The 27,114-nt window shown below is 46.5% G+C and overlaps 1 protein-coding gene across 4 annotated transcripts in view; it reads right to left on the reverse strand.

The window, feature by feature from the left end:
• The window catches only part of DDHD2 (DDHD domain containing 2), an 896,553-nt gene that overhangs the window by 288,242 nt on the left and 581,197 nt on the right, over nt 1–27,114 (reverse strand). For all 4 annotated transcript variants that reach the window (XM_078666383.1, XM_078666384.1, XM_078666381.1 and 1 more), the window contains exon 14: nt 19,529–19,631. In XM_078666383.1, the coding sequence (XP_078522509.1) occupies nt 19,529–19,631 (103 nt within the window). The remainder of the gene's footprint in view (nt 1–19,528; nt 19,632–27,114) is intronic.

A 27,114-nucleotide genomic window follows, 5' to 3' on the forward strand; every position in this document is an offset into this window, starting at 1 on the left:
TTTCTGATATGTCACCCACACGGTTCGTTTAAGGCGAACCTCCCGGACAGCCCCCGGCGAAGGGTGAGTTTCTTGCTCCATTGTTGCGGTGGCAAGATCTTCCTCAAGTGCGTTTAGTTCCCGCCGCTGTGTTCGCTAATGACCAGTAATGGAGGCCATCGCCTGCCCGCGCAGGACTACTTTGTAGGCCTCCCATAGGGTACTGTGGGAGTCCACGGAGCCAGTATTTTCTTGAAAAAATTGTTTGGTGGTTTGGGTTAGATCCTTCATAAGGGGGGCAACCTGTAAATATCCCACGTGAACCGGGAACATGCGCCGCCTATGCATACGGTGGTTTGTGTACGTGAGTAGCAATGGGGAGTGATCAGAAATACCCGTGGGGCGGATATCCGCCTCCTCAATGCATTGTAAGCCATCTGCAGACATCAGAACATAATCAATCCGAGAGAGACAATTATGGGCCGCAGAGTAGTAGGTATACTGTCTATCATAAGGGGTTTTGTACCTCCAGCAATCTGTAAGCCCCAGGGCGTCCAGCAGTCCGAGCAGTCGCCCTCCCCCTCGCACCACTGTTGTGAGCGGGTATCTATCAATCTCATCATTGATAATATCATTAAAGTCGCCCCCTATCACCAACGTCGCTACAGGTAAAGTCAATAGGAATGCCGTGAGGGCAGAGTGTGCCGTAGCCTGTAGGGCAGGAGGGATATATACGGAAACAAAATTAAAAAGACGACCCTCCCATTGGCATGTTACAGCCGCAAAGCGGCCCTGATCATCGACTCGCATCTGCTGGCATACCAGCTGGAATTTTTTTTTTACAAGGATCCCTGTTCCTCTAGAACCCGAGGAGAAGTCTGCATGCGCCACAATCTTATAGCCCCACCTATCCACTTGTTTCACTTTTTATTACATGAAAAATGATGTATTTGTCTGAAGAACAAAGGATATTGGGCTCTTCTAAAGCTCCTCGGGGTTAGGCCCCATCTAGACCAAAAGTTATGAAAAAAATACTCAGTGGACCTATGTAATTCTTAGCAATAACCCATACACTAATTATTAGTTACATATTGTTTTCTGAACATATTTATGAGCATTGCAAAACCACTTTATTCATATCCAATTAATATTTTTCGGAAAAAGCTACAAATTGTGATACCAATCGCAATCATTGATAAAAGCTTAGTTCATAGATCCAGCTAATTGTGCCGTGAAGTGAACAAAGGAAAGCGCCACCACCAGTTATAACGAAAATGTATACAATGTCACAATTAATAATTTAGACAAAGGTACCACAGTAAAATGAGAATAATTTCTCGATGATTCCTTATCAGCAGACACTAAGTTGAATGGTCAGTCCATTTTACTAAACCAGAGAACTCACCATTTAAGTCCTTTCTGTTTCCACTTAAGTAATGAAGTCAAGGTATTGGAGATCGAATATGAGGATGCTTTTGAATCATGATTATTGGAGTATCTGGGAAGCAAATCAGCAATTCCTCAAGACACGTAGCCTGGTTCATGAAACGTTATCTTGTTTCAAGCCTATAAAATGTAGTTGTCTCGTCAAGATGATGAATGACCTGTCCATTCACAAAATTGTGTCCTTAATGAACAAGTTACCTTCGGTAACCCATTATCTGGTAGAGACAATATCTAGCTGCAGATTCCTTACCTTTGAATTTCCCAGGCGTCAAATTGGAACCGGAAAATTTTGCGGGAGCATTACCACTGCACGCCGTCAGATTGATCAATTCGGCTCCGTGTAGTGTTGTTGGCGCCAGATGTGACGTCGCTTTCACCTATATGGGCACCACCAAGGCGCGCAGACTTCAGTTTCCTTTCACGAATTTCCACGCCAGGCGTGCAGAGCCTTGAGTTAAACTGACCAGGGTGTGCCCAAACTAGGGCCCTGAAAAGGGGATCAACCCTAGCTCTAAAAATGTGTCTGCAGAACGGGAAGGAATGGGTGGGTCTGTAAGGAATCTGCAGCTAGATATTGTCTCTACCAGATAATGTGTTACTGAAGGTAAGTAACTTGTTCATCTGATAGAAACTTCTAGCTGCAGGTTCCTTACCTTTGAATCGATGCCCAACCCATACCATCCTGTTAGTGGGCTGCGGACAAATTAACAGACTAAAATCCTGCAGGACCGAACAGGGGAAATGCCCATCCTTGCCGACCTGACTGTCCAGGCAGTAGTGTTTAGCAAACGTGTGCAGGGAAGCCCACGTTGCTGCCTGACAGATGTCAAGGACTGGCACTCCCTGAGACAACGCCGTGGTTTCAATCTTCCCTTTGGTGGAATGGGGTCGTAAGCCCTTAGGAGGCTGCTTTTTAGCCAGGACGTAGCAGATCTTAATACATTTAACGACCCAGCGCCAAATGGTTCGTTTCTGAACTGCCCGACCTTTTTTTGGCTCCCTCATAGCCCACAAGGAGTTGGTTGCCCACCCAGAACTCTTTTGTCTGGTCAATGTAGAATGACAAAGCTCTTTTTGGGACCAGAATATGGAGTCGCTCCTCTTCCTTAGAGGTATGTGGAAGAGCATAAAAGGTGGGCAGTGTGACTGACTAATCCAAATCGAATGGGGTCACCACTTTAGATAGGAAAGAGGCGTGGATGTGAAGCATCACCTTATCCAGAAATATCATAAGATACGGAGGCTTGGATGACAAAGCCTGCAGCTCACTCACCCTCCAGGCAGATGATATTGCCACTAAAAATGCGTTCTTGATGGTAAGCAGCTGGAAGGGACAATTATGTAGTGATTCATAGGGAGCACACATGAGGTAAATAAGAACCATGTTCAGAATCCACTGAGGAGTCTAGGGGGGAACATATGTAGAGGAACCCATTTACAATAGGGGACTTGAATAACGAGGGTTGCTTGGTCAGGCAGCTGCAGTAAAGCAGACAGAGCAGAAAGATAACACGTTAGAGGGCCCAAAGCAGAGCCCTGCTGGGCAAGGGTAAGAATAAAGAGAAGAATATCAGAAAGAGAAGCAGAAAGAGGGTCAAAAGAATTCTCTGTACAATATTTTACAAATTTTTGCCAACAGCAGGCATATACCGTTTTGGTAGAGTGATACCTGGCTGCCAGAATAACTGTACAAACTTCAGGAGGAAGGTCAAAAGCTATCAACTGTTGCCGCTCAATCTCCACACAAGGAGGCAGAGAGTTTACAGGTTCGGGTAGAGGACCCTCCCCTGCTGCTGTGACAGAAGATCCTTTCAAAGAGGCAGCCTGATCAGAGTATCGATGCTCATTTGCAGAAGCTCAGGATACCAGACTCTCTCTGCCCGGTCCGGAGCCACAAGGATGAGTCTACGAGTTAGGGGATAAAGCAGGGAAGATGTTAGCCAGGCTGGACAGAAAAGAAAAAGAGGGTAGAGTCATTGCACAACTGATGTCTCCCCCTGGTCTACGACCTCAGATCCTGGGGCCATAGTTGGTCTCCTGGCCGATCATTTTGAAAACACTTATACTCCCCAAGCGCCCTACACGGTGGAGGAAGCATACGATTATATCAAAGATCTGAAGATCCCTCGCCTTTCCCCAGAAGCGGTGCTCCTACTGGAGGCAGACATCACCGCGGATGAAATACAAGAGGCGACTTATGCGCTCGCGTCTGGCAGGGCCCTGGGCCCTGATGGGGTTCCGGTGGAATTATACAAGAAAACTGTGCAAACTACGGCCCCCTTCCTACTAAATATGTTCTCTGATAGTCTAGAAGCTGGGAAACTGCCTAGGGATCAACGCCTGGCCACGATTGTCCCGATCCATAAACCTGGCAAGACTGCGACGTCCTGTGCTTCCTACCGCCCTATCTCCTTAATAAACGCGGAACCAAAGATCCTCGCTAAATTACTGATGTTGCGACTGGCCCCCCATCTGGCCACTTTGGTACATCCAGATCAGTCTGGCTTTATGCCACATCGCAGTACAGCGCTCAACCTGCGCCGCTTGCAGGCGGTGCTGGCCCGCCGGGAACACATACAAGAACCTGCTGTCCTTCTTTCTCTCTATGCCACTATGGCGTTCGATACAGTGGAATGGCTTTACCTGTTCGCGGTGCTCCAACACATGGGCTTCGGCCCTAAGTTCTGCGCCTGGGTTCGTCTACTCTATGCCAAACCCCTGGCTCATGTGGCGGCTAATGGACACATCTCTAGGGATTTCCCACTCGGCCGCGGGACAAGGCAGGGATGCCCGTTATCCCCCTTGTTATTTGCACTGATCCTTGAGCCGTCAGCAATTTGGATACGGTGGGAACCCTCTATCAAAGGTATCCGGTGGTCCGCAGTATGGGAAGATCGCATATCTTTATAGGCAGACAACATACTTCTGTATCTCACTTCCCCCAAAAAATCAATTCTAGAGCTTCTGAATGTATGTGAAAAATTTGGGAGAGTGTCGGGATACAGGATTAATTGGACTAAATCTTTGTTCTTGCCGGCCTCCCGCCTCTGCTCCCTGCGAGCTGCCCTTTACGACCTACCGGGGCGGCGTTCAAATACCTGGGTGTTTATGTTACATCAAACCCAGATGAATTCTACACTTTGAATTTGAAACCCCCACTGGACCGTTTCAAACGAGATGTGAAGGTGTGGCAGTCCCTCCCCCTCACGCTCCTGGGCAAAGCAGCCCTATACAAAATGATGTCACTCCCACGCTTCCTGTATCTCTTGGAAAATACACCGTTCTCGGTCCAGGCCTCCTATTTCACAGCGATCGCGGCGGCGGTAACTAGCTTACTATGGGGTGGTAAACCAGCGCGTATTGCACAAAGTAAGCTGGTAAAGGACTGGTATGACGGGGGCATCGCGCTCCCAAATATCGAACAGTACTACTGGGCTGCCCACCTCAAGCAAATCAATTACTGGTTGCCTGCCCCTCAGACTGAACCAGCATACTTAGCAGACAGACAGTGCTTGGAGTCCAGAGGACTGTTTGGGAACCTCTACAGTCGTTGTGTGCCTTCAGACCTATTAGGCCCTACACGCCACTCGGTGCAACTCTGGTGCAAAGCGCATAGGCGCCTTCAATGTTCTGATCTTATCACGCAAATGACACCATTGTGGGACTCGCACAGGTTGGGTTCTTTACGCAGCAGTAAGGGGTTCCAGGCCTGGGACAAGATCGGTATTTCAGTGGTAGGAGACCTTTGGAAGAAACGCAAGGTGGTGGATTTCTCTTTCCTACAAACCAATTACGATATGGCGCAGACGGAGCGGTTTAGATATATCCAAATTCGACATGCGTTGCAAACAGCCATCCCGGCAGGGATGGACCTGCAGGAATCCACCCCTCTTGAAGATAGGTTGCTGACGGAACATATGTCATGCAAAGCAACATCCTTTACATATCGTAAGTTGGTTAACAACCTTCCTGACATGACATCCAAACTAAGGCTGAATTGGTCTCGTGATATTGGTGAATTCGATGACTCGGAGTGGCAGGAGGCCCTTTCCTCCCCCCGGGAGACGGCTATCCCCTCCAGGCTCAAATTAATCCAACTGAAAATATTACACCGCACATACTACACCAGAACGATCCTTTACAAGATAGGGAAGGCATCACATATGTATTGTCTGCGTGGATGTGGGGCGGAGGGGACATTCTATCATACTATATGGGACTGTGGTCGGGTGGCACTGTACTGGACTGCTGTGATGCGCACCATCTCCCAGACCCTAACTGTTTCCCTACTGCCCGATCCCCGGCGCTGTTTGTTTAATGTATGGGAAGCAACTGACCTAACTCATCGCCAACAGGATTGGCCCATGTTGGGTATGATCATGGCGAAACGTAATATTGCCAGGCTGTGGGGCTCTGATGTGCTGCCTACGCTACGGGAATGGTGCAGGGACATGGATGAAGCAATGGTGGCCGAAAAAGCAGTATTTGTACACCGCGGATGCCCTGGGAAGTGGGAGCGAATATGGGGTGCATGGAATAAGTTCAGGGGTGATATATGCGAGCCCCCGCGACTAGACGAGGATGAGGTCACCTCAGATTGAGAGTTGTAGTTACCTGCATGTATGCTGTTTTATTGCTGCATCCAATCTACCTGAACTCCTACTGATTTGAAGATGCTACACTAGGTAGACCTGACTGTAAATGTGGTGTATATGTTTTATGATGCTGAAATTGTATGCTTCATCGCCTTCCATGTTTAATTCAATAAAAACATGTTTAAAAAGAGAAACAAGTAAAGTACCTGTAATGCATCACGTCAGTACTTTAATATAGGTGGTATCTAAAAAATAGACGTTTGGGGTTTTTATGCTCATCATGCTGTTCTCATTGAACTTCAGTAATGTCAATGATTGTCATGTGATCAGGTTCAAGTTCAGGTGACAACACCCCCCTGAAAGGTTTTAGGGCCAGTGGTCATATTATGTCATTCCTGTGATGACATTAAGGTCAAAGTGTGTGTGAAGTCACTTTTGCTACCCCTGGCATTGTGTTGAATCGAAATACATGTTAACAATAGTAATATAAGTAAAAGATGAACAGAACATTTATCTCTTAACTTATACAATTGCCAAACTCCTAATAAAAAAGTAGCTGCTCCATTAAATGAAACAGAAAAGCTACATATTATTACACACTTATTGATTTTGGATGTGTTGTCTCAAAAATCAAAGGCCTCATTATGTAAGTTGAAGAGTTTCTAACAACTGACTTCTAAATGGTAGCACTATTGTTCTTGTGCTAGTGTTCGATTAAGAGCTTTGTAGATGATATACTTATAGTTTAAAAAGTAGGTCTTCTGAGTTATTTGGCAACATTTGCGTTCAGGCTTCCTTCATGATTTCTTAAAGCAGAAACATTATAAATGAGGCTTAAACTAAAAACCAAGAACATCGTTCCCCGCATTAAATGTAATGAAAGGAGCATGCTTGGGTGGGTTAATGATAGGCATGTTAAACAGTACAACAACATTTGAGCACAGAGGAGCCATTAAAGAAACTCCATCTAGAGAAGCATGGCACAGAGATTTCACCATGAGCAGTGTGATACGACTTTTCTTAAACTATTGCCCACTTCACATTGAGACTGTATCATTTACTGTATTAATAAATATTTCATGAAAGCAATTGTAATGATCACTCATATTCACTGCATGTACCTATTTTATTTTTTTTCTTCTCAGTGTTTGCTAAAATATCCTCACCCTGAGTATCAGGCTGAATTGAGTGCATAGCTCAGACATGGACAACTGGATTGTATATCGGTCTGTGTTAGACAAACAGACCAGTTCTTTGTCTGCCCAACACAGGCAGACTTTTATAAAGAGTACCACCACATTCGTACACATTGTCTGTGTGGGGTTTTGATAGTACATTGTTTGCCTAAGTATCTTTCTCAGAGATTCAGGCTAATGGAATTCAATCCGATTCAATGACCCAGTTGCCATTTCATCAACACCCAATCGACCAGCTCACGAGCCTTGTACTAAACCTACACTTTGATGCAGATTCCGATCATGAGTTGAATCAAATGTGTTGACAAGAGGATATTATTATGTACTCATTACCTGTCATTAAACTCCTCACTGAGCTACTGAGTTTCTCTCAGCCAATCATAATTCTTAGAAATCCGGAAACCAACAGTAGTTAGTGTAGGCATTCTAGGTTCAGTGACAGTGTAAAGAAGGGAACTAGAGCGGACATGGATGGAGGGTCTGTGTGTCTGTCTGTTATGGGCGGGATGGGAAGGGGGTGTGATTAGCATTATGCTCACTCACTGCTGTCTTTGGCTGAGGCCCTAATTTACTGAGTGTGCGACTATTTATTTATTATTATACTTATATAGCGCATTATCACCGATTGGTCTCTAAGCGCTTGTACTTGAGAAACTAGTCCTCTCAGAGAGCGGACAGCCGAGTTATATCACACCCCACGCTTCTCGAAAGAGCACTGTTTTTAGTAGTCGCCTAAAAGGCATTACATTTGGCTCCTTCCTGAGACTTGATGGTAGCTTGTTCCAGGCTGCGGGGAGAGTAGTTGAAAAAGCCCGTCCACCAAGGGTGGTCAAACGATAGCGCGGGTTTACCAGAAGAGCGTCCTCAGATGAACGCAGAGTCCTTCTAGGCATGTACTGCGCCAACCTAGCTTTAATATAATTGGGTGCATTGCCGTAAACCGCTTTATGAGCGTGCACAGACTTTTAAATAAAATCCTCTGCCTAATAGGAAGCCAATGTAATTGGCGTAAAAGAGGAGAGGCATGGGTGTTTCTGGATTTTCCGAAAATCAGTCTAGCTGCATCGTTCATCACTATTTGCAGTCTCGAAAGTTGCTGCTGGGGGAGCCCAACATAGAGGGCATTTCCATAGTCGAGACGTCCTAAAATCATTGCGGACACCACCGTCCTTCGTGTAGAAAATGAGAGCATTGGAAAGATTTTCCGGAGTTGCCTTAGTGTTAGACCTGTCTGACTTTTTGCGTAGTCCCTCCAATTTATTATTTATTTTGTCCCCTTTTTGCCCCTCATGCCTTTATTTATTTTTTGTGTCCACTAGATTTTTATGGTGTTGGCCTGGGGGGATAGGTGCTCTTTTTCCCTCATAAACAGTCACCTCAGTTTAGGTGCCTTTCCTGTCAGGGATTTACTGAGTTTCACAAAATGGTGGCCACCAACTGTCCCCAACTGCCACATCCTAGACTGCCCCATAGGTTAACATTAGGCCTTCCAGAACTTTCTGGACCCTACTGGACCCTGTGTGGTTTGGCTATAAAAGGGCAAGGGTCAGGGAGCCATTTTGTGTAGTACAGGGAGTTGGAGGAGAGAGGCAGTGGTGTGAGGAGGAGGACGCACTGGAAGCAGTTAGTTTGTCCGTGTGATAGACAACCACTTCAGGGAGACGTTCCCCCTCTGGCCCCTGACCAAACCCTCCCAATCGCCTTCTTCTTCTGTGAAATTGGCCCGGCTGCGGCGGAAGACCCCCCCCTTGAGCCCTTGGCCCCTCTTTCCCCCGTTGTCCTAGCTCCTGCTGGGGACCTTCTCCCTACATTCCCCTGGTAAACTTCACCTACCAGCGTTTTGGTGGAAGCGGATTGGAGCGAGGTGTGGCGCCCTGCGCCTCCAGGAAGCTGCAGTAGAGAGGCGAGTGACAGCGGAGCTTGTGCGGCATTGAGCACAGGAGGAAGTGAGCGTTCGACTCTGTGCAGTTCCAATAGTGCGGCAGGGTGAGGAGAGAGAGCGCAGGCCCAGAAGCGGTGTCAGGGCAGGCGAGCAAGCGAGGCGGCGCCAAGCGGGAACACTAATCACCCGCGCCTGCGCTGCCTTGCATCCTGACAGTGAGTAGTGCGTCTTGCCCGGGAGCCGAAAACCCCGATTGCCTCAGCCCAGACGCCGCCCCCTGCGAGCCCAGGCGTCTAGGGCGTGCTTCGTGAGCGGAGTAGCAGCGGAGGCGGGAGAGCTGAGGGGAACCGAGTCAGCGCCACCCTCCGCTCCATTATCAAGTAAGGTGGAGGTTTAAGGGAGGAGAACAGCTTGACTGAGGGGATCACACGAGAAGCGGAGGAGGAGTTCTCTTGAGCCCTTTATTGGAATCACCTGACAGAACCCTCCCTCATTACCCGCTATTTCCTGGGGATCTCCGTGTTGAGTCAGGAAGGGCCCGGGAGAGCCGGGGACAAGCCTACGTTTAACAAGCTCAGAGGGAGGCATTTATGAAAAATCTCCACAGTACTGGGGGAGTGTCCTGCAATTGCGGAAAGTTATAAACTTGAATGCAGAAGTGTGAGATTCTTTTACAGAGGGGGAGGGGAAAAAGAAACGGTGACCTCATTTTATTTACCTATGTGCAAGTGATAATTGAGCTATAGAAACATTCCATTTGAAACTTGAAACTGTCATCTTGGGGTTACTGATCTCTTGCGAGGAGGGTGTTGCTCTGTCAAGGGGAGGTAACCTTCCAGGGTTCTAAGACCTGGACATTTCTAATGTGTTAAACTGAAGTGGAGGAAGTGTCAACGTTGTGGACGTTCTGGTGATATAATTAGAGAGCCTCCACTGGGGTGAGAAACCTAACACTGTAGAAGACCAACTTCTTTTGAACTGAATTCTACTGAGGTTATATGTCAACTGGAATCTTCTGATCAATTTGTACAGTATATTGAGATGTAAAATGACTGAAGAGTAGATAAAATATTTTTATAAAACAAGCTCGTATTTTTACACAAACATTGGTGTAGTGTCATTTTTGAGTGATATTGCATTAGATTACTGCTGGGTGGTTTGCAACCTTTACACATGTGCCTCTGTTGATATTGCCTTACCCTAGGCCAGGCTACCCTAGGTGACCTGACATATTTAGGTTCCAACAAGTTGGTGGCAGCGGTGGGATCTTGACTGTGGTTGCAACTACTCTGTAGTAATTTAGTGTAATCCACTAGCCTACACCTGGAGTTTTCTCCTAGCGGCCCTCCTAATTTTTACTTTTGTTTTTCCAAATTTGTTCCTGGAAGTGGGGTGGAGGTAGCTTCAGGTTGCCCTTGCCACTCTATTCTTTTTGTGTGCTTAACCTTGTTTTGCCCTTTTGCAAAATGGAATTTGCACTGGAAAAACTGGACACTTATTCATTGGCCCAGCTAAAAGATTTCTGTCAACAATTGGGAGTGTTCTTTAAGCGTGGTGCCAAGAAGGGGGAACTCCAGACCAGTTTGAGGGCTTGGGTGGAAGCGCGCAATGAGGAGGGAACGGTGGAAGAGGAGGAATCGGACAGAGGTACTGTCATTGATAGGACTGCGGAATGTTCCCCGGGGGTGGGTGAGATGTCAATCAGCCCCAAGGCAACCTCACGGGAGGGCAGCAGTGTGTCATCGAGAGGGTTGTCAGAAACCGAGTTAGCTGACAGGAGAGAGGATAGACTGTTAAGGTGGGAAATAGCAAAAATGGAGTTGGAAGAAAAGAGGGAGGGGAGGAGGTTAGAACAGGAGAAGGAAGAGCGGAGAATGGCTCATGAATTCAAACTAAAAGAGTTAGAACTCCAGGCCCTGCAACGGGGACCCTTTCCAACTCCAAATGGTGGCAGCGAAACCAGAGAACCAACCAGGGAGTCCAGACCCTACCTGCCTAAGGATATAATTGCCAGCTATAGTCAGGGGGATGACATAGCCAAGTGGCTGGCAGCCTATGAGGTCTCCTTAAGAGCCCATGGGATCCAGGAGAAGCACTGGGGGGGGTGGGTGTATAAGTACATGCCTCCTACTGGTCGGGACACCTTGCTGGCCTTGGAATCAGAGGAGCAAACCAACTACCCCACCATGAAGTTAGCCTTGGTAAGGAAGTTTGGGCTTACCCCAGAAAGGTATCGCCAGAAGTTCAGGGGGAGCCACAAGTTAAGCAACCAGAACTGGGTGGACTTCCTAGATTATGCAAGAAAGGCATTAGAGGGCTGGGTAAAGGGCAGTGAGGTGAAGGATTATGAGGGGTTGTATGATCTATTTTTGAAAGAGCACCTCCTCGAGAAATGCTTTCCCGAGCTGCGCCAACACCTGGTGGACAGCAAGCTGACGAATCCCCGGAAGCTTGCAGAGGAGGCGGACATCTGGGCAAGTACCCGGGTGTCCTCAAAGGGGACTGGAGGGGATTCCCAAAAGGCCGGACAGGGCGCCCCCCAGAAGAAGGAGGGGGGAGATAAAAAGCGAGAGTTCTCTAAAGGTCCCCAAAACAATTTCCAGGGAAAGGGAACAGGTTTCACCCCTAAGGCAAACCCGCCCAGAAACCCTAATCCTGGCCAAAGCCAGCAGCCAAGGGTTCTCCACTGCTTTGAGTGTGGTGGTATTGGACATTATAAGGGAGATGTCAGATGCCCAAAGAGACCACCCCCTCCCACCGGAGGAAAACCACCGGGAGTAGCTAGTGTAGCGCTCGGGGAGGAGTTGCCCTTAGATAAGGGGGGTGAGTGGGCGGGTGTCACCTTAGTGTCCCTGGGAGAACAGGAGATGGTTCCTAAGATCCAGGTGCCCCCAAATACTGTTAAGTATGGGCAATGGATCACCATCAATGGCCAGAGAGGGGAGGCTCTGAGAGATACAGGAGCCAGTATGACTATGGTGAGAAGTCAACTGGTGTCTCCAGAGCAGGTGGTTCCCAATGTACTCCACCCCGCCGCGATGGCTGACGGCAGAATGGGCCACTATCCCGTGGCTGAGGTTCCCTGTGAGTGGGAAGGGGTTGCAGGTTCACTTCGAGGTGCCGTAAGCCCTGCCGTGCCAGTTGATTGTCTGCTGGGGAATGATATGGAGCACAACGCTTGGAGAGAGGTGGTATACCGGACGCATTCTGCGATGCTGGGTACACCTGACTGGGCCTGTGTGAGCACAAGGTCTGCGACTACCCGGAGAGGGAGTTCGCCTGGGTTGGAGCCTGGAACAATGGCCCAACCCGCTGCCAAAAAGGGACAGACCCGAAGACAGGAAGAGCCTGCTTCGGCTTCCACACCCCATGTGACAGATCGGCCACCTGCGGTGGTGGACCAGGAGTCCGTGGAGGGGGAAGTAGTCTCGCTGGAGGACCTACCCATCCCTGCTGAGTGGCATGTGGAGGGAGGGCCTACCAGAGAGGAATTCTGTAAGGGGCAAAGGGAGTGCCCTACCCTTGAAGGACTGAGGCGACAGGCTGAAGCCCAGGCAGCAGGTGATGTTACGGGACACTACCACATTTACTGGGAGGATGGACTCCTCTACAGTGAACCCAAGGTACCCTTACCTGGTTCAACAAGGGCCTTGGTAGTCCCGCAACAATACCGAGCCTTTCTGCTGGAATTGGCTCATGCCATACCATTGGCAGGACACTTAGGTCAGGACAAGACCTTTGCTCGGCTTGTCCTCCACTTTTACTGGCCTCAGATGAAAGTGGCGTCCAACACCTACTGTCGGACATGTGTATCCTGCCAGGCCAGTGGGAAAACAGGGGTGAAGCTGAAAGCTCCCCTGAAACCACTTCCAGTCGTTAGCACCCCCTTTGAAAGGGTGGGCATCGACATTGTAGGGCCTTTAGATCCACCAACAACAGCTGGTCACAGGTTTATCCTGGTTCTGGTGGATCATGCCACACGGTACCCAGAGGCAATTCCTCTGAGGACAGTCACTGCACCTGTGGTGGCTAGGGCCCTAATGGGGATCTTTACCCGAGTGGGTTTCCCCAAAGAAGTTGTGTCTGACAGGGGGACCAACTTTATGTCAGCTTACATGCGGGCAATGTGGAAGGAGTGTGGAGTGACCTACCGGTTCACCACTCCTTATCACCCCCAGTCGAATGGACTGGTTGAGAGGTTCAACAAAACCTTGAAGGGCATGATCAGAAGTCTGCCCGAAAGCCTGCGGAGGAAATGGGACGTCCTCCTACCCTGTTTGCTATTCTCCTACAGGGAAGTGCCACAGAAGGGAGTGGGCTTTAGCCCCTTTGAACTTCTGTATGGGCACCCTGTACGCGGTCCTCTCAGCCTGGTGAAGGATGGTTGGGAAAAGTCTCCCAGGAAACCCCCCCAGGATGTGGTGAGCTACATGCTGGCCTTCAGGAGCCAAATGGCGAAGTTGTGGAAGCAAGCTTCTGACAACTTGGAGGCCAGCCAGGCAGTCATGAAAGAGTGGTATGACCACAATGCTCACCAGGTGGAATTGGAGCCTGGCCAGAAAGTGTGGGTGATGGAGCCTGGAGAGCTTAGTGCCCTTCAGGATCGCTGGACAGGCCCATTTGAAGTGTTGGAAAAGAAGGGTAAGGCCACATACCTGGTGGACCTTAAGACCCCTCGACAGCCCCTACGGGTGCTGCATGCCAACCGACTCAAACCCCACCATGAGAGGCCCGAGGTCATCTTAATGATGGTGACTGATGGGGGAGAGGAAGCGGAAAGCGAACCTCTCCCAGACTTGTTCTCGTCTCAAGAGAAGGATGGGTCAGTGGAGGGAGTGATTCTCTCTCCCGCTCTAACTCCTGAACAGTGGGAGGCTGTCCGACAAGGTGAAGGCTAGCATCCATGGAGAGGTTGCCAAGATGCTAGAGCTAGGAGTTATAGAACCTTCCAACAGCCCTTGGTCCAGTCCGGTGGTGCTAGTGCCGAAAGCCGCTCCACCGGGCACCACGCCAGAACTGAGGTTCTGTGTGGATTACCGGGGACTGAACTCAGTTACAAAGACTGATGCTCATCCGATCCCAAGGGCGGATGAATTAATTGACCGGCTAGGAGCTGCCCAATACCTAAGAACCTTTGACCTCACTTCAGGGTACTGGCAGATCTCCTTGACAGATGGAGCGAAGGAAAGGTCAGCCTTCTCCACGCCTGAGGGACACTTCCAATTTTGCGTGATGCCCTTTGGGCTCAAAAATGCCCCTGCCACATTTCAGCGGCTGGTGAATCAGGTCCTCTCTGGAATGGAGGGTTTCTCCGCTGCTTACCTGGATGACATTGCTGTCTTCAGTAGCAGTTGGGAGTACCATTTGCAACATTTGCAAGCAGTTCCCCAGGCCCTGAAACAAGCTGGATTGACAATCAAGGCCAGCAAATGCCAGATTGGGCAGGGGTCGTTGTGTACCTTGGAGGGTAGGGGGACAGTGCAGCCCCTGCAGGCAAAGATTGAGGCAATCATGGCCTGGGAACCCCCAAGACACAGACTGAGGTCCGAGCTTTCCTGGGCCTCACAGGATACTACCGTCGCTTTGTGAAGGGGTATGGCACTATTGTAGCGCCCCTCACAGAGCTCACCTCCAAGAGACAACCTCGATGGGTAGTTTGGACGAAAGCTTGTCAGCAAGCTTTTGAAAAACTGAAGCAGGAAATGTGTGCAGCACCGGTCCTGAGGCCCCCAGACTTCTCCAAGGAGTTAATTGTCCAGACAGATGCATCAGAACATGGCATTGGGGCAGTGTTATCGCAACTGAATGAAGAGGGCCTGGATCAGCCTGTAGTCTTCTTATCCAGGAGGCTGCTTCCCCGGGAACAGAAGTGGAGTGCAATTGAGAGGGAAGCTTTCGCGGTGGTGTGGGCTCTGAAGAAGCTGCAGCCATACCTGTTTGGCTCGCACTTCCTGGTTCAGACTGACCACCGACCCCTTCGTTGGCTAATGCAGATGAAGGGGGAGAATCCCAAGCTGTTGAGGTGGTCCATCTCCCTACAGGGAATGGACTTCCGGGTGGAACATCGGCCTGGGGTGGACCACGCCAATGCAGACGGTCTCTCTAGGTATTTCCGCCTTAGTGATGAGGACTCCCAAGGGGTTGGGTAGCTCTCCCCACTTTCAGCTGAGGGGGACGCGTGTTAGACCTGTCTGACTTTTTGCGTAGTCCCTCCAATTTATTATTTATTTTGTCCCCTTTTTGCCCCTCATGCCTTTATTTATTTTTTGTGTCCACTAGATTTTTATGGTGTTGGCCGGGGGGGATAGGTGCTCTTTTTCCCTCATAAACAGTCACCTCAGTTTAGGTGCCTTTCCTGTCAGGGATTTACTGAGTTTCACAAAATGGTGGCCACCAACTGTCCCCAACTGCCACATCCTAGACTGCCCCATAGGTTAACATTAGGCCTTCCAGAACTTTCTGGACCCTACTGGACCCTGTGTGGTTTGGCTATAAAAGGGCAAGGGTCAGGGAACCATTTTGTGTAGTACAGGGAGTTGGAGGAGAGAGGCAGTGGTGTGAGGAGGAGGACGCACTGGAAGCAGTTAGTTTGTCCGTGTGATAGACAACCACTTCAGGGAGACGTTCCCCCTCTGGCCCCTGACCAAACCCTCCCAACCGCCTTCTTCTTCTGTGAAATTGGCCCGGCTGTGGCGGAAGACCCCCCCTTGAGCCCTTGGCCCCTCTTTCCCCCGTTGTCCTAGCTCCTGCTGGGGACCTTCTCCCTACATTCCCCTGGTAAACTTCACCTACCAGCGTTTTGGTGGAAGCGGATTGGAGCGAGGTGTGGCGCCCTGCGCCTCCAGGAAGCTGCAGTAGAGATGCGAGTGACAGCGGAGCTTGTGCGGCATTGAGCACAGGAGGAAGTGAGCGTTCGACTCTGTGCAGTTCCAATAGTGCGGCAGGGTGAGGAGAGAGAGCGCAGGCCCAGAAGCGGTGTCAGGGCAGGCGAGCAAGCAAGTGAGGCGGCGCCAAGCGGGAACACTAATCACCCGCGCCTGCGCTGCCTCGCATCCTGACAGTGAGTAGTGCGTCTTGCCCGGGAGCCGGAAACCCCGATTGCCTCAGCCCAGACGCCGCCCCCTGCGAGCCCAGGCGTCTAGGGCGTGCTTCGTGAGCGGAGTAGCAGCGGAGGCGGAAGAGCTGAGGGGAACCGAGTCAGCGCCACCCTCCGCTCCATTATCAAGTAAGGTGGAGGTTTAAGGGAGGAGAACAGCTTGACTGAGGGGATCACACGAGAAGCGGAGGAGGAGTTCTCTTGAGCCCTTTATTGGAATCACCTGACAGAACCCTCCCTCATTACCCGCTATTTCCTGGGGATCTCTGTGTTGAGTCAGGAAGGGCCCGGGAGAGCCGGAGACAAGCCTACGTTTAACAAGCTCAGAGGGAGGCATTTATGAAAAATCTCCACAGTACTGGGGGAGTGTCCTGCAATTGCGGAAAGTTATAAACTTGAATGCTGAAGTGTGAGATTCTTTTACAGAGGGGGAGGGGAAGAAGAAACGGTGACCTCATTTTATTTACCTATGTGCAAGTGATAATTGAGCTATAGAAACATTCCATTTGAAACTTGAAACTGTCATCTTGGGGTTACTGATCTCTTGCGAGGAGGGTGTTGCTCTGTCAAGGGGAGGTAACCTTCCAGGGTTCTAAGACCTGGACATTTCTAATGTGTTAAACTGAAGTGGAGGAAGTGTCAACGTTGTGGACGTTCTGGTGATATAATTAGAGAGCCTCCACTGGGGTGAGAAACCTAACACTGTAGAAGACCAACTTCTTTTGAACTGAATTCTACTGAGGTTATATGTCAACTGCAATCTTCTGATCAATTTGTACAGTATATTGAGATGTAAAATGACTGAAGAGTAGATAAAATATTTTTATAAAACAAGCTCGTATTTTTACACAAACATTGGTGTAGTGTCATTTTTGAGGGATATTGCATTAGATTACTGCTGGGTGGTTTGCAACCTTTACACATGTGCCTCTGTTGATATTGCCTTACCCTAGGCCAGGCTACCCTAGGTGACCTGACATATTTAGGTTCCAACACTTAGGAGGCCAACGCATGTGCCAACAACCGACGACACTTGGTTTTTCATGGATAGATTACCATCAATATGGATACCCAGGCTTTTCACCACTCTCGCTGGTATCGGAGACCTACCCAACTCCTGAGGCCAGAGAAGATCGCTCCAGGGGTTACCCGAGATGGTGATGGGCAATACTTCAGTCTTCTCTGGATTGATCTTCAAGGAGTTCGAAGACATCCAATTAGTCGTGAATTTTAGGATGTTCTGTAGCCTAGCCTGGGTACCAGATGACTCATCAATTTGTATGATAATCTGTGTGTCGTCGGCGTAGTTATAAATTTGACATTCCATTTGATTTAGAGCAGAAATCAGTGGCTGTAAATATATATTAAAAAGGAGCGGTGAGAGGGCAGATCCCTGCGGCACTCCGCATGTTATTGCCGCAGGTGTAGAGACCAAATCTGACAACTGGACCCTCTGCGATCTTCCCTGCAGGAAAGATGTTAACCAGCCCAGCGCGGTCCCCCCGATGCCCAGATCTCTCAAGCGTCTCAACAGTAGGTTGTGATTCACCGTGTCAAACGCGGCTGAGAGATCTAAGAGCACCAGGGCCCCCGGGATCTTTTTGTCAGCTCTACATCTTAGTTCGTCTAGAATAGATAGCATCACCAGCTCCGTACTGTGATGTTTTCGAAACCCAGCCTGATTATGCTCTAATAGGGCGTTGGTCACAAGTGTTTTGAAAGATGACTCAAAACATGCTGCTCGATCATTTTAGCCAGGAAAGGTAGTTGGGAGATGGGTCTATAGTTTTTATGATCTTTAACATCAGCCCCAGGCTTCTTAAGAAGTGGGGTCAACCTGGCCTCTTTAAAGGAAGCCAGGACCTCTACCGTCTCTAAAGATCTATTGAAGAGGGTAAGCACATCCTCCTCAACTCCTGACATCGCGAGCTTAAAAACACTGGGAGGGCAGGGATCTACCTGCGAGCCCGAGTTTACTCTCTCTGTCAAACTGGCCAGCGTCTCCTTGGTAATCAAGGGCAGTGTATTTATAAAATGATGTACATCGGGGGGTCCTGCGTGATCTGTAATGGACATTCAAACCTTTGCGTCCGGGAAATTTCACCCAGGAGATCTTCGATTTTCCTTGTAAAAAAGTCCTGGAAATTCTGACAGTCTTCCTGGGAGAACTCAGGTTTCTGCTCTCTGATATTTCTCAATTCCTTAAATACTTAAAAAAAAAAATTCTGGGGCACCTGAGCTGTTGTTATTCTATTCTTAAAGAAATCTGCTTTGCGAGCTAATATAGCCTTTTTATAATGTGCCAGCTCCTGCACATATAGATTCCGGGTGTTGATATTATAATCCCTCCTCCAGGCTCTCTCCACCTTACGGAGCGCCTGTTTCTTGACTCTTAGAGTTTCATCAAACCAGGGAGCTCCCCTCCCTCTATCCACCCATTTCATCTTTTTTTCTGGAGCAACAACATCGATGGCATTCTTCAATTTATCAAGTAGTTTTTGACTACCAACCTCGACATTCTCATTGGCTATATTTAGTTCTTTTGAGTTTAACAGGTGTCCCACCAACTCTTCCTGGTTGATGTTATTCCATTTTCTTACCATTTTCCACCCGGTTTTTTGTCTATTTCCCACCCGGTTAATCTTCTTCTGACCTGTGATTAAATAGTGGTCTGACCAGGCACACGGTGCAGTGCTAATAGGGTCTGGCAGGGAATCTATGATCCATACCAGATCTAAAGTGTGGCCTTTGTCGTGAGTAGGGCCGGTCACTATTTGACGCATACCCAAAGTCATTAGAGCCTATCATCATCTCCTGCTGTTTGCAATGTAAGTCACAAGTAATAGCTATTTTTAATCAGTCTCTATTAAATGCTTCGGGATTTTTTTGTACAAAATGTAAAAACACTGACAAACAATACATAAAAGGGCCAACAACAGTGATGACACAAATCAGTCCACAGAAGCACAGGCATCGACACCAAGAGGTACTAATATCACTTTTAGTTATTCTCCAAGCTGAATATGTAAAGACATAAGTGTTCAATCACCGCAATCGGACAGATGCTCGCAGGAGCAGTAAGGCTTAATTGGCAGTTGTCAAATTAGTTGTAGAACAGTCACTGTTCATATTTCTGTTCTAGGAAGCTATGCTTTACTCTGACCATATTATATAGAAGTCACGTTTGATCATGTGTGAGCATCTACAAGGTACTATTATCAACAGCAATCGTTTAATGTGCCGATCTAATCTCTGACTGAAACCAAGTTCAAATTGTGAAGAGGACTTTATGGTTATTCTTCATAGTTACAAATGTGCTGTCTGCATGGCTTACCTAAATGCATTCTCTTTCTGCCCTTGTGGTGTGGAATCAACATGGGCTCAAATTCCTGGTCTGGAATAACCATTGGCTCAATCCTATAAGCGACAGGATCAAACTGCAAGACAGAAGGACACGGAGAGAAGGAATAGAACGTGAACATTTAAAGTGAATAAACTGGAGAACGTAATGAGATTAAAAGTGACATTGTAAAGAAATAATTGAGAAAAGCTAAATGATAAAGCTATATAACAGTGTACAAAACATATTTTGTATTGCAAAGAATCCACACGCCAAGTTCTGTAATTAAAAGCTGCAAAGTGCATACTCAGACAGTGCCTAAGGGACATTGTTTATTCAAAAGTGACAGCTGATGCATTTTCTGTACCATATTTTGTTCAGTTAGTCAAAACTGCCACCATATGGCCAAAAATTGCCAAAATTGACCCACAATATTTTCCACCAGTGAGTCACAAATCTACCCATTCAGAAATATTTACATTTCTACAGAGCTAAAATACAGCAAAAAATATGTCTCTAAACATAATAATGAAAACTCCTTCAAAATAAAAAATTTACCTAACAGCCTAGCAGTCCCTTGCAAACGTCACAATAGTGACCGCGCAGTAGTAGGTATGTTAACACTCATCTGACAAATGAATTGAGACATGCAAACATCAATCATTTACCCAAACCGACAGTGATATTGACTTTATATGAACCAGGAACCTTACACCATGCCAGTGATCAGTTAAGTGCAAAGGACAACAATTGTCCCCTTAAGACCTATTAATCTGCGGGCATGAACATCACATTGCTCCTGCATCATTTGACAAAACAACCATTGCCTCACTGAACCAACTCATTTCCCTTAGTCTAGTCTCTAAAATGTCTCTAAGAAAGCCATGAAACTGCCCAGTAAAAAAATATATAAAAGTTGTCCTCATTTGGACAAGTACAGTAAAATGACACATACAAGCCACACAAGTCCTTACACTCTCCTTGTATGAGCCATCACTTTGTCAACACATTTTAAGAACATGGAGAGTTTGACCATTTGAACGCAGAGATTTTTGACCAAGATAGTCCCTCTGCAAGTTTTAAACAGAGCAGGGGAAAAAGTAGTCCTGAATTTTCCCACTGCCATAACCGGTTTTATTCTCGGACACCAACAAATGTTTCAACAAGCATTGGCAAAACTAAGAGGTCTAACTTGCCAGGTGAGCCCCACCTATAAAAATTAGAAAAACATGCTACATGAAAAAACAAAACATTTAAAATGTGTGTGTACACACACTGCATCTATGAGATAAAAAATCTAGTGTGCAATGTTCAGAGTACTTCAATACAAGCACTCCATGGGAAGCAGAAAGCTACGGCCAAAAGCATGAGGTGTTACTTATTGTTAAAAACATTTCCTTTTCCCATCTAGCACTAAATTCAGTTTTCCTGCCTACGGCAGTGGCAGGAAGCAAGACATAACCAAATCAATGTTTCTTGGAAACTCCCTATCTGAGCAATTCAGCAAGATGTGTGATCTAGTTGCTAATTACTCCACATAGGCCTTTGCCTTTTGGGACAGCTAGTGATGGAGCAAGAATTTGCACGTAAAGCGTCTTGCTTGTATTCATGAACCTCGAATAACCCTAAGGAACTAATTCAACCTGTTTGTGTTACTAATATTGCACATTTTACATTACACGGGGTGTCCCAGTGACGCTTGCCTATGTGTTTATTAATATTAATACGCTTGCCACTAAAATGGCCGCTGCTTGGCGGGGTTTTCTTCTGCGCATGCGTTGGTCACAATCACGTGACGTGACGTACTCGCAGTTCTGGTGGGAATCTTTGCGCTTGCGCAGTAGCATTAAGATGGACGCTTTGTGTTCTCACATGCCGAAGCTTGCACTATCACTTTCTGCAATTCTGTTCGTTTGCACTAATATTAATGCTATAAGTTAGTATAAAGTAAGGGGAGTCATATAGGGATTCCTGGTATACAGTGTATTCATTTATTTCTGTGTTTTAATTTGTTTTCGCTTACTTTTCATGTATCGTAACCCATGGGCCTGGGAGGGAGTCCAAACCCCATCTTAGAAGTCCCTACTGCGCATGTCATCCTGGCAGAGGGAAGAAAACCTTGTACCAGTGGAACTCAGCCAGCTGACAGCCACAGTCAAGATGCTCATGGGAAAGTGACCTGCGACCCAGCAGAATGAAGCAGAACTGTCCTGCAACTGAAACATTTGTATTTAATCTATTGTATTCTGTGGAATATGTCATGAGAACCCCAAATTCAATAGGCGGTCCCAAAAGATGTAAATTTGGTCTTGTAAATGTTTGTCCTGATTGGTGTGTTAACCTATCCTACTTGAGGACCATTCGAAATTGGGGATTCTTACACTTGCAACATTTGGGGGGTGGTACACTGACCCGAAAACAGTATAACTAGCCTAGGTTTAGCTAGAGAAATTGTCCGACTTGTCCGAATAGCTGACCTGTCACTGACCCAACGCACTCAATAGGTGACTGATACAGAGAGCTGCGGAGCACTCTGTCCGTAATTTCCACAGACCCAGGGGGGTTTGTTCTGAAACCTAAGTGCTGGCGGAGCACTTTGCTGGGGAATTCGATAACCCAATCGGGGTCCTGACTGATAGCTGCAGAGGGTGGAGCGCAGGCGTTGCTTCCGAACTGCGGGTGCTGGTCTTACCTTGATGGTCCTGTCCTGATCCTAATCTGGTTTTCCTGTCCTGTCCTGGGGTGTCCATTCTGCACCTGCTGGCCTACTGGCGACTGTCCCTCCTTGGGGTTTCTCCTGTCCTTAACTGACCCGTGGCCAGGGTTGGTCTTCACACCGTTCTAGGTAAATATAACGCTGAGGGAACCCATTTTAGATTTGCATTTCTCCATTCTTTGCTTTGAATAAATTTGTATTTGCCTTTATTCCTTTTTCTTACCTTCCCTCTGCTGACAAATGTTAAAGTCCTACATTGTAGTTGTTATACTAGCATGTTCCAATTTTTTTCCCATCCTATAAGCACTGTTCTAACTACTACTCATACAATATATAGATGTTCCTTTTCTTTACCCATCCTTTAGTCGATTCAAGTAATTGCACCATTTTATTAGTATGGTACATTCTTACTTTACCTATAGTTCCTCTTCATGGGGAAATATTTCACTGTGAAATTCTAGTATGTTCCTTATTTTTCCCGTCCTTTAGACATCATACTGAGTCCAAGCTCTGAAATTTCTTATTAGTTTGTTCCCTGTTCTTACCTTCCCTTTTGACTCATAAATGGTTGGTCTTATTCACTTCCTATATGGATATGTGCTCTTTATAATTTTAGTTATTGACAGTTTAATTGCTGTAAACCTAATGCTTTCAGAACTTGATGAAATTTAGATAAAGGTTTTTAAAACTTCTTGAGTCTGTGGTTATTATACGTGTGCAACATAGTAAATGAGAAGTGTATTTGGTGTCTGCCTTTCTTTTACAGCTAGCTCCCTGATCCATTGTGATCATAGGTACCCGTAACAGTGGATTGGTAAGTCGGGTACAGTAGAAATCAATAGGAAGGAACAAGGGTTACTGGTAGTAGAGTGTAAGGTTACCTGACTAATAAATATGGTGAATTGAATTTATGGGCCCGATGCGTATATGGTAAACTTTATAGTTGGGTGACCTGCGCGCTCTATCAGTAATTTTCTGGTTGCAGAGGAAATGGTTAGGGACTAGTTAAAAGTTAGGTAGGACTAGTTAAAATAATCAAGATAGGTTATTTGCTGCTAATTGTGAAAAATGTTGCTGCTAGTTGATCAACATTGTTGTTTTATTGCTTTGAAAAATTATGAAATGTTTTAAATTGTTTTTCTTGTTGATATATTGATATATGTACTAATCTATTCGTTAGTGATTTGTTACATGTTTGTCTGGAATCCCCGGGGAATAGAATAGCGGGTGGTGAGGAGAATCCATGCCGTAGTGAGGTCACTTACTCAAGGAAAATTGGTGCAGGTTAGGCAGAACTGGAAGCACTGATTAGGGTTTTCTGAATAAATGTTTGAATAAATGGTAGCAAAGAGTTCGCTGGAAAAACTTCTATTGTGATATAACCTAGTAAGGGTCACACGGAAGGAGTAGCAGGTTCGTCTAAGCTTGATTGGTAGCAAAGGAGTTCACTAATGAAACTTTTGGCTTAGTATATATCCCGCAGTGGATGAGTCGAAGGAGTAGCAGGTTCACTAATGCTTGTGTGAAGAGTAGGCAGAAGGGATCTACTCGCAGTATATGAAAAGTAAATAGAAGAAATTTACTTGCAGTAAAACAAATCTTTTCTTTCTAGACACTCGAGTACAGTGGCGAATGTGTTTACGTTGTGAATTAAACAGAGCACTTGCACATTAAAAAGGTAGAAATTACATTTTCCTTACCTTGTGAAGGAGGTAGTCAGTTGCGGAGCTGCGCTGACGTCACTCAGTGCTGCGCTGGTATTGGTCGAGATAGCGGGTGTGTAGCTGAGGCGGAATTGTAAAGGAGGGGTGAGCACAAGAGCGTGAGAACTCGTTTGCGAGAAACGCCGCGCACCCATTGGCTGAATTAATTTGAATTCGTGCATTTGATTGGTTGCATGAAAATAAAAGACACCTTGGTATTGGAGGTGATTTTGAAAACAAAAGTGAAACGCAGAAAATTATATGTGGCATACGTATAGGCCAGAGACTAGACCTGATCCAAGACATTTAGGGTTTGAGAAAGATCAGTGGAAAGGTCATAACAACAGCATTATGTACGGAAATAAGAGAAAATTGACTCTTGTAAATAAAGTAAGGAATTATTTCAAGAAAGACAAGCCTATAAAAACTAGAGAAGGAGTTGTCATTCCACCACCTAACACTCCCACATCATTCATGATGTTTGATAAAGGGTACCACTCTTGTGTATGGTTGGAAAATTGGGTGGAATACACTAAAAATGACGGAATTTTGGCATTTCCGTTAGATGGTACATTTAATAGCCGGATTCTCTTTAACTTGAGAACCCGAATGAATGACTTACATCCCAGACCTAGATTAACGCAATATGAAGCCTTAGAAGAGTGGGAAATAGAGGCTTTTGAGCGAGACAAACCTAGACTGGACAAGGGGTTAACCAAATGGTATCCGAAATTGAAACAAGAAACCTGAGATAAAAAAATGAAACAATGGAGACAGAACATGTTAGTGGAAGGACTATACCCTGTAATAACCCTAGAAGCGCCCCTGGGAGAGAAAAGGACAGAGAAAACAAGACATTTAGTGACCAGTGGGGATTCAGATGATGATTATTTGGAGGAACTATTAATGAAGAACCCACCTCCTTATAATGAGGGTTCAAGACCCATAGGTGCGAGAGATACCTGTCTGAGACCCCCTTATAGTGAAGAGTCAAGATACTCAGGTGAGAGAGACTTCTGTCCAAGGCCTCCTTATGAGGATGAGACAAGACCCTTAAGCACAGGAAATCCATTCCTGAAACCTAATTATGGTGAAGGACCGAGTAGGACACATCCTACTGCCCCGAGTTATGCCCCGACTTTGACTCCGCAAATATTGCATGAGAACTCCATGGAAAGGGTATTGCAAGAGAGAGAGCGAGAGGCTCTAGCTAAACAGAGAACAGAACTAATTCAGAAAAACTCCCAACTAAATACAAGTCCTGAAGCACTGACCATCCCAGTATCTATTGGACCAGTTGTTCCTTTATACGAGGATAAACAGGGGAGTCCGAAGACTCCGATCATTACCCCAGCTGTAGTACAGCCGAGGAAAGAGCCCTTAACTGTAGATGATCAGGCGAGTGAATGTGAATCTGTGATTTCTTTAATGGATTTACCGAACAGGGAACCAGAAAGGGAATCACAGAGGAGAAACACTCCTTTCACTTCAAGAGAAATTCAAATGGAATCAACTTCAGGTACTAAAAGTGTCACAGTAGTGACTCCTGAAGAAATTGAAAGATGGAGTCGAGAATTAGAGAAACAAAATCCTCAGTCGAGACCCTTAGATATTTATAAATTAAGAATAGAATTGGAAGAACTGATGGCTGGAAATGTGGGGTTAGACAGACTGAATACCTTTTCTGAGGAGGAGTTTCTGTTTATTTGTAAAAGCATCACCCGTAACACCAGAGTGTTCCATGAGAAATTAATGGACACCGCGGTTAGTATGGGAATAGATATTGGGAAATCTAAAGTGTTGCAAAAACCCTACAGAGCAGAATTCTCGGATAAAGATTTAGAAAACATGAATGTGTCAGGGAAAAAGGTACAGATCAGGGAATTGTTAAACCTGTTGCAGAAATGGGGAGAATTAGAAACATGGAAAGCCAGGTGGGCAAAGGAGGAGATTAGATCAAAACAAATGGCTTCCGACTATGTCTTAAAAAAAGCTGACAAGGCAGAAAAATGGTATCCTATGCGAGAGGTGCCAGGTGGAAAGTATGTGCACGTTCCATGGTCCCGACAGGATATTGTGTCCTTTACTAATGACTTCCCGAAACTGCGAGAGAAACCGGTAGATTGGTATAGACAGGTTGAGAGATTTGTGAAGGTCCAGAAATGTCTCTGGAAATATTTAGATGGGTTTTTCGACATTGTGGTGCCTGTAGATTTGTGGACAGAATGTAAAATTGCAGTTGATTGGCCTAGTGAGGAGTACCCGAGAGACCCAAATACAGGGGCACCCTCAGCTGAAGTGATGAAAAAGTAGAAACAGGTGATGTTGTATCTAAAGGGAAAGGTGCCTGCTAAGGAAACTGATTGGACCCGAATAGACAGAACTACCCAGAATAGCGATGAGACTGTGCATTCCTATTATGAACGATTGTTACAGGTGTTCAAAACGTACAGTGGTCTGGACAACATTGAAATGAAGGACATGACTCACTTCATTTACAGGTTTGTATTAGGGTTAAGACCTGAAATTTCCCAGTGGATCAAGAACAATAAAATCTGTATGCAGTCTAAACCAATTGATGAGGTTTTAAAGTACGCAAAATATTGTGAAGATGAATTGGCAGATAAACGAAAAGAATTAAAGGAAAAAGTTATGTGGGCACAGGTGAAATTAGCAGAACAACAAGAACAGCAGTTAAAGAAAATGTCCAGTAATCAGGGTCAAAGCTCCGAGGGTGGGGGAAAGCCCAGAGTTAAAATGAGCTGAGAGGAAGCCAAAAAGAAGTTCTCCTGTCACGGATGCGGCTAGATAGGTAATTGGAGAGACGAGTGTCCACATGCACAGAATGGTAATATTCAAATTAATGATTTAAATCCACAGACGCAGAATGAGAAACCACGAAAGACCCAGCAACAGGTAAAACAGAATCAGTTGCCTCGTGCTCCTAGACAGAATTATAAGAACAAAGCACAGCAGGGTGAGGTTGCTGAAGAGTGGGAAGGAAGGGAGGATAGAAATGCAGCCGTTTCACAATTCTTGTTAAATGACACATTTCTCTGTGATGACACCTACTGACGGTGCCTGAGGGGGGAGGACAAGGAGTGCGTGCTTGGCGCCTCCTTGCCTGTGGACCAGTCAGGGCCATAAATTGAAGGAAAGGT

The sequence above is a fragment of the Lissotriton helveticus genome, chromosome 11 (assembly GCF_964261635.1).
Source record: "Lissotriton helveticus chromosome 11, aLisHel1.1, whole genome shotgun sequence".
NCBI classification, from domain to species: domain Eukaryota; kingdom Metazoa; phylum Chordata; class Amphibia; order Caudata; family Salamandridae; genus Lissotriton; species Lissotriton helveticus.